At 44.7% G+C, this 20,622-nt stretch overlaps 1 protein-coding gene across 2 annotated transcripts in view; it reads right to left on the reverse strand.

The window, feature by feature from the left end:
* SUV39H2 (SUV39H2 histone lysine methyltransferase) overlaps positions 1 to 20,622 on the reverse strand; it is a 175,806-nt gene that overhangs the window by 95,140 nt on the left and 60,044 nt on the right. Inside the window, exon 4 of one of the 2 annotated variants that reach the window (XM_069627834.1) lies at positions 6,184 to 6,330. In XM_069627834.1, the coding sequence (XP_069483935.1) occupies positions 6,184 to 6,330 (147 nt within the window). Of the gene's footprint in view, positions 1 to 6,183; positions 6,794 to 20,622 lie in introns of those variants that run through there. The other variant, XM_069627835.1, reaches the window with a different exon arrangement.

Consider the following 20,622-nt stretch of genomic DNA (forward strand, 5'->3'; position numbering starts at 1 on the left):
TTTACTTGTTCATTGTACTTTTTGACCTATCTGTTTTTGTTCAATGGCTTTTACTGCAATTGTAGAATGATGCTTTTGGATCATTTCTGTTTTTAATATTTACTAAAGTAGACATTAGGCAGACTATTTTTGTTTCTTTTCTACATAAGTTGGACCATGTGTATGATGCCAAACATTGCCATCGTAGGGATTTATTAGCAGAATATTTAGAGTACAATTGCCTCCTCCGCGGTGTTCCAACTTCAATGACTTGTATGTTGCCCTAAAGTTAATCTTTAGATTGACACGTTTTCAGCAAGTTCTAACACTCAAACTCCAAAAATGTTTGTTGCTAGTGCAAGCCGTTATTTTGGCACAGTCTTTTGTGGTTAAGGTTTGAAATACAAGTTGTTCAATGACTGTTAGCTGGAATAGATCTGCCAGGAACTTTTGAAATTTTAGCGTATGAAATCAAGCAAAATGTTAAGAGACCATGCTGACCTTCATTATTTTAAGTGCTTGCATGTCTTAATATCTTGACAATTTCAAGCTGCTCCTGCATGAAGCTTTGTTTATTCCAATTTTCTTTTATGTTCTTCTGGTGCCATAAATAGTCTATGCTTTGTGATGTTGCCTGTATACACAGCAAGTCCTGTTGAAGCAGCATCTGCACAGGCTTCTGGAACATGACATATTTCCCATATGCAGGTGGACCCAACTTTAATTAGTTTTATTTTGCCTGTACCAGTATGGCCACTTATGGATGAGTGTTGATTTTTTACGATCTGCACAATGACAAATTTGAAGGTCACATAAACACTCATGATCAATGGTATTCACAAATTTTGTGAAGACCTGTTTGTTCACAAATCTTGCGGTTCCGCTCCAGAGCATCTGACAATTGGGTAATTTTTGGAACAAACAGGTGTTCTAACCAGTCCTTCCAGTGCTGTGTTGTGCTTTTACTCGAAATCCAGGGCTATAACAAGATTTGACAAGGCCATTTGTGCCCAATTTCTGGCTATAGGTTCCCCAGATTGTGCTGGTTCAACGTACATGTCATTTGGTGAAGTAGGGAGGGTCTTTTTGCAATTGATCCAAGCAATTCCTCTGGTCAATTTCATCATAGAGCATTTACAAGTAGTTTTGAAATTGTGGACTGGATAGTATCGTTTTGTTGTTGAACACCTCCCTGCAAATGCTATGCATTTCTATGAATAGTTCTTCCTTCCACCAGAGTTAGACTGGCTGCAGATGACCGTGATGATATGCTTTTTTTTCTTACTGTATTTGACATTAGCTTTTCGAGTCGCATGTTGTACACGGTAAATAATAGTGTCTTTGCTTTCGTATTGTACAAGTTCTTTGCTTTCCCTTCCATCTTTCCTGCAAGAATAGCATTGCAGAATTTCAATGGTGATAGCCATTTCAATCAGTTGAGTTGGAATCTATCAGTTAATCTTTTTTTACTGTTATGTGCACTGCTCTGATCACTGTATTCTAGCATTGTACTTTGAGGATATTCCTTTAAGGCTCTTTTCCTTCTTTTTTAGGGTATCCTGGAGTGGTACGTTTGTTGGTATAAACTTATATTTAAATGACAATAAGGGAAACACCTACCTAGCCCTGTTACTAAGAGGGGTTTCCCCGACTCAAACCAAATACTAAGAAATCTGTCAGCGTTTATGGAAAAAGTATTTAGTCCACCGTCCTATGTCCAAAACCTATTTCCGCCTTTACCTAATCAACTAAACCAGAATGGAAGTGTGTCTTCATCCAGAAGAATGAATTAGAGTTCCTATTTGGGGAAAAACAAAGTTCCAAAGCATACCGAAACAAAGTTCCAACGTATACAAAATCACAGTTCCGAAGTTGCAAAGTTCTCTGGTTCAAAAGAAAGCTAAGTTCCAACCCAAAATGTCGCTGCCAACCAAGAGAATGGTTCCCTTCTCTTGTACCTTTAGGTTCTTTCCCGGTAGTCTTTGGTTAGCGTCATGGTCTTTCTGCTTCGGTTTGGGCTTCTGCAATCTTTCCCCTTCACTGGTGTGCCGCTGCAATTCCACAGCACGTGGTTCCCCTGGTTCTGTCAGTTCTTTTGGAAAGGGATTCTCCTGGGCTCCCCCAGTCCTCCTAACTTCGCCAGCGTGATAAAGGTTACTCTTCGTTCTGACAGACCTCTGGTCCACAGTTTCTCCTGCTTCTACTTCAGCACAGGAATCCTGCACCTTGCTCTTCCAGGGCGGGCTTCTCTCATACCTTCCGAGTCTGGCTTTCCTTTTATATTGGCTCTGGCCAATAGGACTTGGGAAGACACTAGACCACTCAACATGGTTCCTATAGGTAATCCTCATGCCTCCACTCTTCTCCATCGAGACAGTACTGGTCTTAGGACTCCCTTGTGAGTCATTGGGGTTCTTCCTTGTCACAGTACTGGGAAAGCGATCTTCACTTCGGTAACTCCTATTCTTGCTTGTCCCAGTACTTTCTAGGGCAATGGTAGGGTGACTACACTTTTTAAACTTATTAGGGAAGTAGTTGTTCTTAGGGTTGTAGGAAGGGAATAAGATCTCATGCACAGGGGCTCCCCCTAGTGAAAAGGGGACCACATCCACAGATTTGTCACAATCTAAACAGATCAAACTGACAGAAATGCGTTTTTTCCAGTGAAAGTTTCTTCCCATAAATCTTGTAATTGACATGCGTCTGCTTTCATTCTGCATTAACTCACTGCGCCATTGAATTATTGTTCATTTTTCAAAAAGGCAATGTACGACTCCCCTTTTATGCTGGAAGTCATAACCCTCTCTATAATGAAGGCCTACACTATTTGTGTATTGATTGTACATGTTACTTAAGTAAAGTATCACCCAGTGGAAGAAGTGTACATCCACCCATCCATGTGTGCCTGTAAAAAGTCTGATGTGTATCTTCCCACTTTTTAAATTGAGGGTTTATTTTTCTAACAATATCGGTTACATATTTTAGTAGACTGACCTAGTGAACATTTTCACTGGAACCTGGGTTGGTTTGTGTACTACTTTTTGCAAACTTGTTATCACGTACCTAGGTGTAGGTTTTTTCGGATGCTGCATTTGTGTATTGCAGTATATTTTACTTTTCGGGCATACAACTTTTAATCAAGGCTGTAGGTTGTTTGCTTTTGTTAGGCTAAATCAATTGTGATTGTTGCAAGGATGCCTAAGTAAGAATCTGACATGGAGGGATCATAGTGGTTGGCATAAACCTTTATTATATTACAAAAATGAAACGAAAAGCCTAATTTACCATAACTCTAAGAGGGGTTTCCCTGCCTCAACCAAAATAACTACTGTCACCGTCAGGATGTACAAAGCAAAAAGACTCAATATCCAATGTCAGAATCCTAGCCCTGTCCCTCACACTCTAAGTTAATCTAAACAAAAAGCAGGTCTTCTTGGCCCAGAGGAATGACCCTCTTCCACTGGACAAAAAGACAGTTCTGGGTTTATTAGTTCCTTTAAGTTGTGGGGGGATGTCTCCCTTCCCCAGCCTTCCTTATGCTTCTGGTGTAGCTCATCAACTGCTGTGGAATTTCTCCGGTAAACAGTCAATTCATCTAAAACATTACAGAGTGGTACATTTCACTGCGGACAAACACCAAAAAACACAGCAAACATTAAATAAATATATAAAGGGTAGTGGTATAAGGGGTTAAAATGGGTTGGGTTGAGGTGGCGTTATAAGGGTGGAAAATCAGTGGGTTTGTCTCCCTTCTCCAGCCTTCTTTAGTTTTGCAACATTCTTCAACAATTGGTGGTGAAATATCTCTGTTCCCCAATTGGCCATTCTCCCGGGTCTTCTCTGTCTCTGGGGTCCCCGACCCTTGGATTAGCAAACCTGATTCTTTTTTTTTTCACCAGGCACTATGAAAAAAAACAGGAGCTTGGTTAAGCCTCCAAACTGTAGTGGGTTCCTCACCCTGGAGCGATGAAGAAAGAGTGGCTTGGATGCTCCTCCAAGCAGTGGTGGGTCCCTGGCCCTGGTGGGCAGACCTGTTTTTTTCCTCCTACCAGGTACTCAGATGAAGAAGAGTGGCTTGGGTGCTACTCCAAAATGTGGCGGTTCCCTGACCCTGGTTGGCAGACCTGGTTTCTTTCCCCTTCCTCAGGTCTCATAGTTTCAAACACAGACTTGGTTCACTCACCTGCCAAGCTCTGTGTTCCTTTGTATTGATCTCACAGTTCTTTTTATGGTCTCTTAATTTCACATAAAAACTTGGTTTACTCCCCTGCCAAGTAGTGTCTTCACATATATTGCTCTCACAGTTTTCTTCATGGTTTCTGTTATGCAACAGTCCTGTGTCACCGTCCCTCCCCCCCTCTCCCCCCAAGTACTGCCACAAAGAAGATTATGCCTTGTTATCACTTGATATGTCCTTTTCTCAGAAACTGTCCCCACATTTCATTAGATATGCTTTTCAGGGTTTCCTTCACCCTCTGGGGACCCCCAACCAGAGGCTCAGCCACCCAGTTACCTCCAGAGTCGTGGCTGCAGCCCTGCGGTTGGTCAAAGGCTTTCCGGTCTTCTTTTCTGACTCGCCAGAACTCTGGCATTCTTGTTGGTTTGACGCAGCGGCTCCACAGCTCTAGATACACTTCGGCAACTCCCTCTTTGCCAGACCGCCTGTTCCTATTGGGCTGCGCTGCTCACACTTCCCACAGCCAGCCTCTTGGTTTGTTTAGCGTTCTGGTGGAGACCGCCCCTTCAGCATCTATGTGCCTGGATCTGCTATTGCCGGCCTCCTCCATGAGCCTTGGTCCCTCTCGCGGTTCCGCACCACAGCATCTGACAATTGGGTAAGTCCATTGTAAGTCTTTATGCCACTAACCAGTAAGCTCTGTGACCGAAGACTAGACCGTTCAGCTGGATTTCCTGTGTGGCACTGCACCTCTTCCACGTCACAGTTTTGCTTCAAATCTTCATTGTATTCATCCCTATTCTTCCTCGCCTCAGTCCTTCCTATTTCTTGCATACTACAGAAGTATATAGGATTGGGGGGTAGGGGTGAAGACAGTAGGGGTGAAGGAGAGGTGGGGGTTCAAGGTGGATTTTGCATTCTCCCACTATAGTCGTCACTGGTCCGATAGGGGTTTTTCTTCTCCTATAAGGTCCACCTGCTGAGTACCACCCACAAGACCACTATCGGGTAGCGGCCTCACTGCCCTGGCTTCATGGGAAGAGGATCCCCCTACGGAAGCAGTGACCATATCCTTGAATTCGTCAGAGTGTGTTGAACAACAACGTTAAGCTTTGGTTTTACTGTAGTGTTTTGCCTCACAGTATCTGACATATGTCGTCATGATACATGTGGTGTGTAGGAGAACAGAGCAAAAACAGAATGCATAACATTTGTGTTTTTGGCTACTCGTTAGTTGCATGTATTCTGTGCCTTCTATTTGTGGCATTACGTTTTACTATGTGTATTAAATTAATGTATTACTATGCAGCCTAATATTACACTTAAGACCTCCATGAATCAGGCAAATAGTGGATTTAAGATGTCTAGGCCAAAACTCCCACGTTACTTGGCTTTGAGGGCACAGATTGTAGAAAGTTGGCAGAGAGATAGCGAACTGAATATGGGTTGGGATTTGACACATGGACAATAGATGTACTTGAGAGTATGTAAACGTCGATTCCTTGTATTACAGCGGATTGCAACCTCCTACACTATTTTGCAGGAAGTGCCTAGTGAATGCTCCTAAAATGATGGTTTACTTATTTTGTTTATGCGATTATGTATTGTGAAAACCAAAATCAATTAACAGATGTTTGAAAATAAACAACGAGAGCACATTAACACCATTTGTGAAAAGATTGGAAACACAGGTAAATATTTGTGAGAAAAGCTGTGAAAACAGAATCATTTTGTGGCTGCAGATCCTTGGCCAGGATCGAAGAGTTAGATGATAACAAAAGAAATAAACACGACATGACAAAGGAGAGGGATCAAAAGAGCAATGATGGCTAACTTAGATTACAGACAGGGAGGCCAGATTTTTAAAATCAACCTGTTTCATCTTCGATAGAAGGCACCTCACAGATGGTACTAAACATAAGCAGAGTCGGTGCACAATTCTGTATGCTTAACTTGAGCTGCCACTCAATGTTGAAAAGAAATTGAATAAAACAGGTTTAACAAATCATTTAACAAAGGACCCTTACACTGTGATTTAAAAAGTGGGATATATTTCCATAGCGACCAGCATCCACTGTGAATTCATCTGACACATAGTCTAAATCAAAGAGATATGTCATGCCTTTACAGTCATATTGCCATCCTCTTCTCTCCGCTTCTTCACTTGTGATCACCTAGAAAAACAAAACTCAGAGACATTAAAGAATACCTCTTGTTAAAAAAAAGAATCTGCAAAACCCACACGAACAATCTACTATTAAAATAAAAACAACGACACAGTTAATAGTTTGGTGTTTGTGCAGACATTTGCCAGCTCTTGTCATCATTTGCTTGTATAATTGGTCTTGTATTTTGTGTGAAGACAGGGTACTTTACTTAAGATACTGTTCTTCTCGTTTGCTGCTAGTCCAGAAAAAAGCAGGGCAAAAATGTTAACCAGAAGAGTGGAGTGGCAGCACATGCGGAAAGCAGGTGTAACAAAGTCACTTCTGCCAGAAAAGGGAGACTGGGCAACTCTAGAGGCACACACACTCTGATGCAACCAGTCAAGGCAGTGTGTGGGGTCCCCCAGTCTTCGCAATGCTGGAAATAACAAGTCAGAGAACATGTGCCTCCCCAAGACAGATGGCTTCGAAACTGCAGAGAGAGAGAGAGAAAGAGAGAGAGGTGAGAACACATTGAGTAGTTCAAAAGTGGCAATGAGAAAACACTTGCCACATGACCAGGACCGAGTCTTTGGGTCCACGCGCGTAGTGGGAGTACAGGCACCACATAAATCAAGGGGCACAAAACCTGGCTTGAATCACAGATTGAGTCTTAGAGCAAAACATATGGCAACTTGGATAGAGATCGGAGTTAGGTGTTCGCGAACCGCATCGGTCAGTGTCAGAGAGAGAGGATGGCCAATTCGCCAGTCAGATTACAAACAGATGCCGACATTATTGCCCTGCCTGACATTAGTATGGTTGACCTGCATCAGGGCTTGACTAACATTCCTAAACTATCCACACCTTCAATCAATCAAGGTGGAGGGGGGGTTTACTCACCAAGAGAGAAAGTAGGGGCAGAGGTGAGTGCAAATCACGATTAGGGTGGTCGAAGAACACAAACAGCCAGTGAATCAGAACCCTTATTGCCACCATCAATCAATTATGAACAACATAAAAAGGGGCAGACCTCCACTAGCTATGTGGGAAAGAGGATGATATTCCAGTTTAGTGTGAGTGTGGAGTAGCAAAAGGAGGGCAAGATCAGTGCTAGTTTGATGAGGGTCACCGGGCAGCAAGGCCAGGGAACAGGTGGCCAATTCCAGGGAACCACAGGGAACAAGAGGCCCGAGTAAAACTCCAGACAAGAGCAGGAGGGCTGAAAGACCTGTGCAGAAAAGCTATCAGGGGCCATGCAGACGAGGATAGAAAAGGTGATAGGCAGTCAGGGGTGCTATAGCTTCTACAAATTGGCAGAGCATGCAGGAGCTATATCCCCACGATCTACATACCCAGTGATGCAAACCCTGAAAGGAATACAAGTAAGATTCCCTGAGTGTCCAACCTCCCTCCTCAAGCACAGGGTCTAGGCAAGTCAGATGTAGATGATGGACAAGAAGACATGTTTGAAAAAGATGTTCCAAGCCCAAACACTAAGATGAGTTCCCTGCTCTAAAAAAACAACAAACGGGTGTTAGGCAGAAACCTGTACAGTTCCCTTAGGGAACACTGCAAAAGATTTAAGACTACAGGTGTTGGCAGTTAACCCACTTGGTAGCAGTCTGTACCACCCAGATATACCTGGTAGCTGCGGCTGAGCAGTCAGACTTCCCTCAAGAAGAGTTAGGCAGTATGCAAAGTATACTCAATAGGCACTCAGATACAATAATACAAGCAAACACTGACCAGAGCTTTGGTATCAAAGTATATCATTATTTATTTAAAAACACACAGTTGAAACACTCCAGCACTCTTATTGAAAAATATTCTAAACACACTTACTATTATGATATATACACCCCTTTTTCCCTATTAGATAAATCACAGTAAAACACCACTTATTTTCATACAGAGGTGAGCGCTTAACTAGATTGCACTCTAATAAGTTTGTGAGAAAGGGGGGGGGGAGACAGAATATGAAGAGGTACACCACTCTATGATCCAGGAACACTGTTAGCAAGGCAGAGAGCAAAAAGTCACTGGTGAGCCAAAGTCCAAAGGCTGGGCCCACTCTTAGAGGGAGCAGAGCACAAATGCGCCCAAGATCACACAGTAACACTAGGCTTAGAAAGTCTTGCAGAGGGTTCAAGAAGAGTTTAGAGAGGCTTAGAAAAGTTTAGCCAAGGTGTCCCAGGCTAACCCAGGTTCGAAAGCCGGGGGCTAAATCTACTCCGTACAGTGGGTAGCAAGGGAAGCCAGGCGGGACACGGTACCTTAAGTGGGAAGGATCCTCCAGCGGTGGCAGTTGTTCCTGGTAGTGGGTGCAAGTTGCGTCGTCGTCCAGGGGAAGAGAAGATCTCGACTTGGAGGAAAGATGAAGGTCGTTGCACTACCAGGGAAGAAACCAGCCGCAGAGTTTTCCGGTTAAAGGTGGAACTTGGTTTCGCGGTCGTGGTAAAACGTGGTATCCCGGTTGCCGGGGTGCTTGGCACGGGCAAGGCGGCCACGAGGTACGTCAGGAAAGCGAAAAGACGGTGAAACTGGTTATCCCCACCAGTCAAAGGAAGAAGACTCTCCGGCGGGAGATCTCCTCTGTCGTTGGGAAAAGTGGTGAGGCGGTCCAGCAGGGCTCCACCGGTGGTGGTGTCGTGGCAGGTCGGCTCAGCTTCTCCCTCGTCGGATTCTTAGGTCCTGTGGCGACTTCTGAAGTTCCAGTCCCCAAAGCCCTGCTTTTATGCAGCAAACCCCCATTCACTCAGCCTAGCTGTCACTCAAACATGCTAAGTGGTGAGCCGACCGGCTGACCACTTGGGCCAATCAGGATGGAGTGCGACTTGAGTTGCCTAGGCAACTCAGTCCAGGGTGCCTAAATTCCCCTCCACCCCTCCTAAGTACCCCAGACAGAGTGGCACCACTTTGGAGGGCTTCTGTGGAGAAGCCCGCCAAAAAGTGGAACAAAGGGCTCGACTTGGGTTGGAGTCACAGAAGAGAACACAAACGCCATTTTAGAATCAAGTTTTGGCAAAAAATACCAACCGGAGAATTAATATTAATTAAATAAACCGGCGGTATGTTCGAGACTACCGTAAATAATTAAATAAAGATAGTAGCCTAAAACAATGGGAAATCCCATAGGAAAATATTCGCGGTTGAATATAAAAAGTAGTATCCACTGCCACCAGCCAAAACTCGATCAGGGGGGACGGAGACGTGCCCCCTCGACTAACAGACCCTGGGGCAATCGGTTGCCCCAGCCAGTAAGTCCACAATATGATGGTTTGTACTGGTTCTGTTCAGAATTTAAGACTAGTAAAGTCAATGGTGACTTTACATGCCCTGGGAGACAGTAGTCAGTCCCAGGGTATGGAGTCTATACTGGGGGGTCATTATGACACCCCTGTGTCACTGCACTGAGGGTGCTGTGTAACACATATCACAAAAACACATGAAGCCCTATGGGGTAAAAGACCCCATAGCCCATTAAACACCTCTAGATCCAAAAAAACACACGCAAATCATGTCCAAGAGTGAGGGTAAAAGAGTCTCACTCTTGGCAGGAGAAAAAAATAAACCCCAAAAATCCAAAGCAAAGCTGCTGGGGGACTCACTAGGTTAGGAAATTCAGCCTAAACAGAGAATTCTCCCTAACAACAGGTGCTCATCAGGATGCCTAACAGATAAACTCGATCGTTTTTCAAACCTATGCTATTCTAACATCTGCCCTAACACTATGAAAAGAAAGAAAGGCAATCTAAGTTTTGGCTTAGAATATGTTTACTCTCCTCCTTGGTTAAATCGGGGGTGGCTGGTTTTCTGACCCCAACAAAAGAATGCTTACAAGTCTTATCGACCACTCTTGGCCTGGTAGTCCCAAAAAATAAAAGGGTCTCTCAGTGTTCTTTTGGCAATTCAACAGCTTTACCAGCGGTTCTACGTGACTTGGTCGATTTCTTTTTGTTGAATTCTATTTTGTCTACATATTTAATTTTTATTTTTTTACATTGGGCTGCAAATATATGCGGTAGAGACCCCCCTTAGCTCCCCCTGACCTCCACCTTTCTTTATTATCAAGATTACCCCCCCCCCCCCATATATATTTGCGGCCAAAGTCATCTAAAAGAATTTGACGCATTTGAATTCAACAAATTCTGCCGCAATGTAATCTCCCTATCACTCGACCCCTGATTTTTTGTTATAGGGGGGCTTATACTAACAGAACGGCGTCTCTTAACAGTAAGGCAAAAGACAGAGTATAGAGCTACCCCTCCCTCTAGTGTACAGGCCTCGTATTTCCTCTCACAATAGTGCAGATATAAGGTAAATACTAAAATATACAAAGCTCCCCCTCCTGTATTAAAAAACTTCACAGTTTATTTCAACATTTATCAATATAACCCAAAAAGAACAACATATGCAAAATACATTCATACATAAAAACACTAAAACAGTGCAAGGCTAGTAAGGGTATTTCTTTAATATGTGAAAGATGTGTTCAAACAAATTATACATAGTATGTTTAAGTGGATATGTTGGGCACCACTTCTAGGAATGCCCAGAATTGGTTATCTTGTGTTCCAATCCTTTTCCAATGTCTGGATGAAATTTGTTATTCACAAGTGGTTGCTGCAAAGCATTGCCCTACGGATCACAAAAAGATGACTCTAATTTCCGCTTTTGGGATGTTATCTATGGAGTATTGTCGACACAACGTGTTTCGGCCCCTCTTGCGATGATTCGCACATCACAGGGATCATCCTATTGGTGGGATTATAGGGACTTCCTCAGGATGGTAGGCTATTGGTTCTTGAGGTTAAGTCATTCTTCTAACCTTTTCAATATCTAAAATTTGTGATTAGACAGAACACATAAAAAAAGAGGTGTGAGAGCAGTTATTATATACCTGGGCACACTCACTGGTGTAGAACTCAGTCGGAGGAGGCTACTAACCTGAAGGTTATTCAGACACATGGGGATGTATACATAATTGGTCCAGGCAGAACTTTCTTTCCGTTCAGGTACGTATGATTCTTAAGGGCTCTCTTCCTGGATTAAGATGAGGACCTACATAAATGGAAAATATATTTGTACAACCTGGCATATATTCATCAGGTATACAGTATGGCCGCCGCAGGCGTTTGTTACTGACGTTGCAGCGGTTGTTTCTGCAGGCACCATGTGGTGCGTACTGTTTAATTTCGTGCTTCTTTCTTCTGACTCTCTTCGTGAGTGCTGAGGAGAGAGATTACAGATTAAAATGCACTCAACTCATACTCGTGATCGTCCTGTCGTTAGTGTCATATCAAGAGTACCACTCCTCTCCAATAGCTATATTCAACTCCACATATTCCTGGAGTGGAAGTTAAAGTTATTGGAATTGCTAAACCCTTTAGGCATGGGGTCATAATAAATTCTGGAAACAGCCATGTTGTAAATTACCAGTGACAGGGTAGTTGTATAATGGCCATATTTTGCCAAACAGTTGAGCATATTCCTTCACATCACTATAATTATATCCCATCTGCCTCCATCCATGCCACGGTATTGGGGGCCATGACTACCCGCGTTGCTATGGTAAACTGTGTGTATCTGAGGGGCCGAGCGTTCGTTTAAGTAGTGGACACTAATGTGCACATAAGTGAATATTTTAGCAAACCATTGTGAAGGCTAGTACTCACTTCTTATCGCTCTAGGGACACTGCGGCACAGGGTTGGAGTGGTCGTCGCCACTGCGCTAGGTCTGTTGTGTTGCAGTCGCCAAGGCAACGAACGTGCATCTTTTTCTATGTTAATGACTACCAGTGGGCTCGGGGCCTAGATATGGAAACCCGGCGGCCATCTTGTAGTATATTTCACAAACTGTCAGAATTCAAAAACACTTATGCTTCACAAACACGAGTTGATTTTGTAAACACATGCAGGGAATAGATAACCCTATAATCTACATCTTTTTATGGCATATTTTGGCGCTAGGGCTGATATTTATTTACATATTTATGTACTGCGTGTTAATATAGACTACAGAAACGTACTAACATATTATATTAATGCAGTGTATGAAAGCTGCATACAAGTCATGAAGGTGTCATACATACATTCTGCGACCCTCTTTTTCATTGTGTGTTCTACGGTATATGTGGACAGTGACATTTTGACATAGTGGCTCTACAAAACTATCAACAATCTAGTTACTATAGCCTGGTTCTTGAAATTAGTCAAATTATATCTGTTTTTAGTGCCCCAGCATTGTTGATGTGCAAATGCAAATATGTTGCCGGCGGCAGGGAAATGGCCTATGTATGTACATATCATTCTATCATTGATATCCTGATGGGTCATTATATGTGTCTGTTGCATTTTGGGAAGATCATTTCATCCTTTCATCCTCTGGTTTCAGTCCAACACATATCATCATAATCCGAGTTTTAGGATCATTGTGGGAGTTTGATGTGACCACCAGTTATTAGTAAACAGTCTTAAGTAGGTATACTTATGTTACTCCTTTGACAAACATAATTCAATATCCAGCAGAACATTTCAATAGTTGCACTCCCGTCGCCGGATCTGTGGCTAGTGCTAGAGAGTGAGCGGGGGCAATAGTCATGTGGGTGCTACAGGCCTCCCTATCCCTTACCAGCTAGATCGAACAGTTCTGGTTTATCCATTCCTCAGGGATGTATTAAACATAACAAGTTTCTTTGATTTGTATCAGTTGATATTGGAAAAACACAACTTTCCTCTTATTCCTCTTATATCTCTACTTTCAGCCTTGGGCAGACTATAGCTTGCTAAGCCCAACATTGGTCCTTGATTTGGTTGTGGCTTCTCTCACTCCCTCCTAGGGTTCTCAAATTAACAGCCCGGTGTGAGCTACAGGCCTGCTCAGCCCTGCTTTGGTTGCGGTTTCTCTCACCCCATTGTGGGTATTCAGTTTATCAGCCCTGTGTGGGATACGGCCTGTTCAGTCCTGCTTTGATTGCAGTTTCTCACATCCCCTTCATGGGCATCAGATTATCAGTCCGGCGTGGGCTACGTTGTGGTCTCATCGCACGCTACTCGTGTAATACCACATGCCATTTTTCCAGCAGTTGTCCTCATTACTGCAGGCAGTCTCTCTGACAAGTGCATACCGGCGTTCTCGTCCTGTCTCTGCACTGCACTGTCGGCTACTTCACGTCAGTTTTTCACTTCAGCTTCGGAGAAGCAGGATGCTGGTTCGTCTCTTGATGTTGCTTCCTCTTTCAGCAGTCCTGGGCTCAAAGGGATTTCTGCCTTTGTGGGAGTGGCAGTGGGATGTAGGGCTGACTTGGGTCTCCACCGCCCACACTGACTGTGTAGCTCTCCGGTTCTGCTTTTCCTGCGAGGCGTTACCCCGAGTGAGATCCCACTTGCCCTGTCCCCTAGGGAGGGTATTGCATAGTGGGTTCACCTCTCTAGTCACAAAGGGAGGGGGTCCCACTAGCGGAGAAGGGATGAATTCCCTCGATTCGTCACAGCGTCCACAAAATAGTACCAATCCATAAATCCGAAAAGCAGAGCCTACCCCATGAAAAGGCAGTGAATGCATTTTATGGGTAACATCAGGGTTTCTTTCCCCTTAGCGGCGCATCACGCACATCTCTCCTTAACCCAACAGTCCTAATATTTATGTTTACCAGTAGGGCAAGAACTAGATCGCAAATATTGTATGAGCTTGCCAGTTTAAGTTGCGTGGGCCGGTATCCAGTTACATTTTCGAAAAATATTTTCGAAATGCCATTTTGTCAAAAAGAGAATGCCGAAATTATTTTTCGAATTTTTTTTTTTAATTTTGTTTTATTTTTGTTTCGTTAGTAAAAAAAAAGTGTCAAAATAAAAAATAAAAAGATTCAAAAAAAAAAAATGGCAATTTTGTGTCGACAAAATGGCATTTTGAAAATATGGCATTCGAAAATTTCACTATAAACCGCGTGGGTCTTTATGTATGTAATATCTACACTGCTGAAAACAAACGGAAACAGCAGCAGCTCTCAGAACATTCGGTACCACCCAGGGGATGGTGAATGCAAGAAGCCAAAATAGTTCTTTCATATGCAGAAACATACAAACCTGTTATTGTCTTAGTAAATGGACATCCGGCTGCTCGTTTTCTTGTTAAAATACAGTGCTATGTTGCTGGACTATAAAAATGAAAAGGCACTCCCTTTCACTGAATATTAAAGTGAACTCCCTTCCTCGAAAATACACGCAAGCTTTGAGAAGTTCATTAAAGCTACTCAATGTTGCATTTTTCCACTTTAAATTCACACATTGCAACCAATCCGTGCAGACTAATTCAACGGCCGTAACACTCTTGCCTTCTCGAAGATGTCCCAAAACATTGCTATTTTTGGCCTGCGGAAACCACAACCGAAAGAAACTTCTTGAAGCTCCTTCCTTAGTGATATTTCCTTGTACCTTTTTACTGCCCCCATTAGAACGCAACTTCGACATACCATCCCTTACTCTCCTCTCACCCTTACCTTGCACCAATAGAACATTGAGCTTTTTTAAAATGTGTATTGTGATTTGGTTTACAAAAAACCTTACACAAAATAAAACAATTCATCAACAAGAAAAAAACATGTATCAGAACATTGAGCTTTGCAAAGTCCCACTAATCAATTAGCAGTGTCTACAACTATCCCACACCTCATCTCTGCGCAAAGTCTACACATCATTCACACCAAGCCTTCATTGGAGGACCGACTGAGGAAGAGGGAGCAAGTGGAAATGATGGCCCTCACTTGCTGTATTGTAGGGGAGACCCAGGAGCAGACAGTTGAAGCCAATGAAGGTCAAGTCCCGAGAGGCGCCAACAGTTCTCTGAAGAGCCTAGGTCAAAAACAACATCAATCAAGATTTCAAGGTCTTCCATGGAAATTTTACGAGACTGGGCAAGCTGGAGACAAACGTACATCGCAACTGCAGCCATAATCCTGGTAAATACTTGTAATGATAAATTCAGATGGAAGGGGAAAACCTTCCACTGAAAATTGAGGTATCCAGCCAAAAATCACAGAAGTGTCTGTGCTCCACCAATATGGGAAAGTAGATGCAGGCTGCCAGTCGAGAGCTTGATTATGGTGTGTAGGCCAACCTGGTTGGACTTTGGAGGCGTGAAAAGGTTTAGTAGTAGCCTAGGCCCCTCTCTAAACGGAACAGTTTCTATAGCCCCACCTGAAGTAACTTCGAATCCTCCTTTATCATGGAAGGTGACCAAACGGGACCAAGAAGAGGTAGAAGGGCAAGGCAAAAGTCCTGATTCGTCACACAGGGGTCTTCTAATTCTGGTCTTCCAAGCTCCAAAGTGCAAGGCAGCCACATCCAACTCTTCCCAACCCTCATCGGAAGACTGTAGGGCCTGACAAACATCCCTTGTTGGATTTATATGTGGCTCCAGAGCTGGAGTAGTTGCCCGAGGAGGACTGGGGGGGGGGAAAAACTGTGTGCCCGTGTGCCGTTTCTTCCAGTGAGGGCTCCCTATCGAACTGCCTAAACTTCTGCTCTTGGTGAGCATGCTATTCTCGTTGGTAGAGATGGATTCATAAAGACAGACAAGGACTTGGCTGTGAGCATACTATTTTCGTTGGTGGAGCTGTACCACTCTATCAAGCAGACGTTCTTCCACATTATCTTCGGTCACCTTTATGAAATTGGTGGCAAAAAGCAAGGCCCATATACATACATCAGCACCTAAAGCAACACTCTTAGGCAGACACAAGTGGTGGGACACTGCTTCAAGAAGGTTGTGGCTGTATAACTTAGCATTCGCAAAGCCCCCTTCAAACAATTTCAGTTTCTCTGGTGAGATGAAATTCTGAACTGACACCAATTCATGTCATAACCTTTGATTAGCTACGGCCAGCAATGCTTAGCAATAGCTTATGCTTTCAGACTTTGTTTTTACCTGCTTTTTGGTGGTGGTTCGTCTCTGGTGCAAGTAAGGTTGTTCTTCTGCCGATGCCAGGACTGCCTGAGTGAGAACAGGGCAGGTGGGCAACAAGCAAGGCCAGACCCAAGGAAAAACTCAAGCCTGAGTGAGAAAACCTTGGGGAGGATGTTGTTCCAACGAGGAGTGGTGAAGAGTCGGGTCTCCTCCTTTCAGGGTGCAACGATATTCCAGTACAGCAATAACCCAATAGGAATCCTAATAACAAGCGAATCAAGTATCGGGGAAATAAGTGGCTCAGTGTAAGATGAGAAGGAAGTGAAGCCAGCGAGAGCCGAGTATAGCAACAAGAGATTAGGCTTAGAGCGAAGACAAAGAACTGAGAGGTACCGCTGGAGTGGCAGGAAGGAATAAGCATTGAGAAAAGCCACAGAGGTAGAAGTGGAAGGAAACAAGGAAGAGTGAAACAAGCGTACCGCCAACAAGGAAGTTGCAATGCATCGCGGTGCGTTGGAGAGTCGCTTTTAATGTCTGGGTTCTGAAGCTCCTGTCCTGCTATGGAGAAAGCCAAGTGTAGGATGCGTGTCAGCCATATTAAGAATGGCAAATACACGTTGAGGATTGGTTGGCAAAGGTCTTTTCCTTCAACGATCCGAAAGGGACTACGGGCGTTTGGGAGTTCTGATGCTGCATTAACTCAAACCAGAGTTGCCAGGAATCTTCTTGCCTACAGACTTTAGAGCCTTATTGTCCCTTGTCAAAGCCTGCACAGGACATGATGTACAGGACTGCATCGAAAACAATATGGCGGCGGCAGGCCTCGATGAAGAGGGTCGAGAGTATGAGGTCAAAGGAATATGTGCTGAACCCAGCGGGCAAAAGGAATTTTCCTGTTAATGAGTAACAACAAGTGTGGCTTGGTCCATATTTTCCTTGCCAAGTACATCCTTTTGCGCTGAAGTATTTCACATCTCGTGGGCGCTCTAATCAAAAGTACAGCTTAATTTTGCAGTGTTTCTAGGCAGGGAAATTTACCAAAGAGCCCTTAAGATCAGAAAGCAGACAATGAAATGCCCTGGCTGAGGAACGCATCGCCTCACAAACATCATCCTGGGGAGCATCCCCATCCGGACAAGATTGCTCACCAGCATCTTCCCATTGGCGGCCTTGGATCAGGCAAATGGAGAGCTGGTGTTGGAGGACCTAAAGGTCGTTTTAAAGTCAAAATGGTGGTGTTTGTGGTGGCCCTCCTGGCCCCTCTGAGATGAAGACCAAAGAAGATTGAGGTAGCCTCTGAAACTCATTGAAATGGCACAAGATCTTTTATCAGTTGTTTGAAATATGGTCTGATTGCATCAACACCTGAAAGCACACAAAGGAGTCCTATGCTGCCTGATTTGAACAAGGAGCCATGATGGAGGGGGCTGCTGCGACTAAGAGTCCGCAAACACCGACTGCCAGGAAGACCTAGCCAGCCAGGAGTCTGTGCAATGTAGTGGAGAAGAAGTGGAAGGAAATGAGCGAGTGAGTTTAAAAGACATCCCAGTGGGTGCCAACCATTTCATTCTTAGTGAAAAAGTGTCTCTAACAAACAAAGCCGATGGCATCGATCACTGCCTCGCTTCAAAGGACATGTGCATAATGGGCTTGACACTCAAAATGTTCGCCTCTGTAATGTTATGGGTGCCCGCCATTTCGTGGTGCGGAAAGGAAAAATGTGTCATACGCGACTCAGGCTTCCTCCTGAAAGAATCCACTGGGAACCCCTCTGTGCTCAACTTAGCCCTGCTGCCTGAGGGAATCTTGGGATGTAAGCTGGTAGCAGCCACCTTTGCCCCTGACCAGTGAACCTCGCCAGAGCTGGTAGAAAGTGTGGCCCTCAAAGGGAGCCAGTAGATTAAGCCCCTGAACTGGTAACCTCGGGTAAGTCGATTGTAGTTTTAGCTGCATATTGGGGACCCTCAGGGCAATCCCCAGTCATATAAGTCCCTGATTGGGGGGAACCTCTGCCCTTGCTTAGCTCCTCAACAGGAGAACCTAGGGGTCATGTGATGACTCGCCTACTCTTGTCACTTCTCCCCTGATGGGAGCCCCATTCCATGCGGCTAAGGTGGTAAGGCTGTTAGCTGACAGTCCCCCTAGAGGTGGTAACAAGTGGGAGGACCTCATGGAGAGGAACTCCCCTCCTGGGACAAGGACATGAGTCTGGTGCGAGGCCTCGTAACACCCCAACCCCACAGGCAAATAATAACACCAGATCCATGTGGGGGTAAGAATTCTCTTCCCATGATGGACCCTAATCGCTCTTTCATCCTTGAAACCCCTAAGCTTAGAAGATCGATGAAGAGCTCTTCCAAAAGTGCCAATGTATACTGTTGCTCAATCCTTTCTTCCAAGTCTGTTGTTCATAATGTTGTCAGGAAGTTTAAGCCAGAGCAGTTAGCTAATTGTAGCCTTTTTGTGAACAGTGCTTCGAACCATGGAAAACAATGGAGTGGAAACAAGAAGTGACAAAATAAACCAGTTATTGAATCTAGAAAAGACTGAGACGATGAAGAGCAGAAACCCAGTACAAGGAAGAGTAAAGAGGGCAGTTGCAGCATACGTCAATTGCAAAGACGTTATGCAGGTTAGTAAAGACTGAGAAGGGGCAAAAGTGAGAAGCGAAAGAGAAGAGAGCGTAGCGTGTGAACACAGCCGTTCGAAGGGTTAAAACCTGGGCGTTGGAGATGCAAAGTCAGGAGAACCATGCAGAGACTGGTGTTTCACTAACTCAGTTCGGGAACCTTTTTCTTTTTTACAAATCTGTTTGTTTTTTGCAGAACAAATAATACATATCAAAGTACGACTTATGCATAATACAGTTACGGTTCAACTTGGATTTCTTGCTGGTCTGAGAGCGCGCCTTGAAGGCGCTGGTGCGGAGAGTCCAGTGGGGGAACATACAAGTTCTTAGTGTTCAGACGTACCACCCAGTTAGACCTTGGTCTTCCCATTTCCCCCATACCTTTGTAAATTTCCAGGGGTTGCCCCTGGCTCTGTATACCCTCCTTTCCAGACCCAGACAACGGTCCATATCCGACACCCATTGGTTTAGTTTGGGGCGCTCCGCTGAGCCCCATGCAGCTGCTATCAGTCTTTTAATCAGCCCTCTGGCTACGGCCAGGAAAGTTTTCTCATAGCTGTTAAAGTCCGTGCTTTCCCAAATTCCCAGTAATGCCAGTTTGGATTCCAAGGGGATCGTGGCCCTCATTATGGTGGACAGTTTCCGGGTGCACTTGGCCCAAAAGGTTCTAATTTGTGAACATTCCCAGAGTGTGTGGTAGAAAGTGCCACCATCCCTTCCGCCTCTGAGGCAGGTATCACCATCTATCCTTCCCCATCTGTTTAACATTGTGCGAGAGTAGTATACCCTCTGGAGGATTTTAAATTGCATCAGTCACAGCCGTGCCGCGATCCAGACCTCTCTTGGGAACATCAAGGCCTCTACCCATTCTTAAGGTTCGATCCTACCCAAATCTTGCACCCATTTGCGTTGCAGGTTGATTAGGTCTTCTGCCCCGAACGCTGTGAGTACCTGATATAAGGTGGATTTTACCTTAGTGGGAATGCCTGCTTCAAATAAGTTGGCCTCCAGCGGGGAGTTGCTCGGGGGTGAGAACTGGGCTGAGATGGCGTGGGATATTTTCCTGTATCTGAAACCCTCTGCTGTGGACAGCCCGTACTGCAGTTGTAGTTCCCGGAATGGCCTGGGCCTGCCGCCCTTTCTAATGTCTGCCAGGTTGTCTATCCCTTTCTTTGCCCAGCTTTCCAGGTACCCCACTTTCAAAAGTTCCCTGAGGAGTGCGTTGTGCCAAATGGTTGTGCGAGGGTCGGTCTTTGGCCCCATCCTATGTCTTGATGAGCTTCTGCCCAGACCAGACACGTGTGTTTCATTGGCCCGGGTAGGGTTCCATGGTATCGTCCCCCCTCCCCATATAGGGCCTGTCTGGGTGTCCTCCCTCCCCGTCGTCTCCTCTCCGCCGCAATGTGTGGGAGAGACTGGTCTCTGTGCAGCCAGTCATTTACTGACCCCAGCTAGTACCTGCTCAGATTGGGTAGGCCTATCCCTCCCTCCCATATAGACCTCTGTAGTGTCCTCAGTGCCACCAGGGTTGTTTCCCTCCCCACAGGAGGCCCCTCAAGGATCCCTCAATGTCAGTGAATGTCTTGGGATTGGGAGCGGGGCGTTTTGCAGGACATATAGAAATTTGGGCAGGGCCGGCATTTTGAACAGGGCTGCCTTGCCCAGAAGAGTCAGTGGGAGGGATTGCCAGTAGGTGACATCAGATGCGAACCGGTTCATCACCGGGGTTAGATTGAGTTGGGTGTATTCTCCCAGTTGAGGGCTGAACTGGATTCAAGGTATTTAA

The sequence above is a fragment of the Ambystoma mexicanum genome, chromosome 12 (assembly GCF_040938575.1).
Source record: "Ambystoma mexicanum isolate Mex_15411 chromosome 12, UKY_AmexF1_1, whole genome shotgun sequence".
NCBI classification, from domain to species: domain Eukaryota; kingdom Metazoa; phylum Chordata; class Amphibia; order Caudata; family Ambystomatidae; genus Ambystoma; species Ambystoma mexicanum.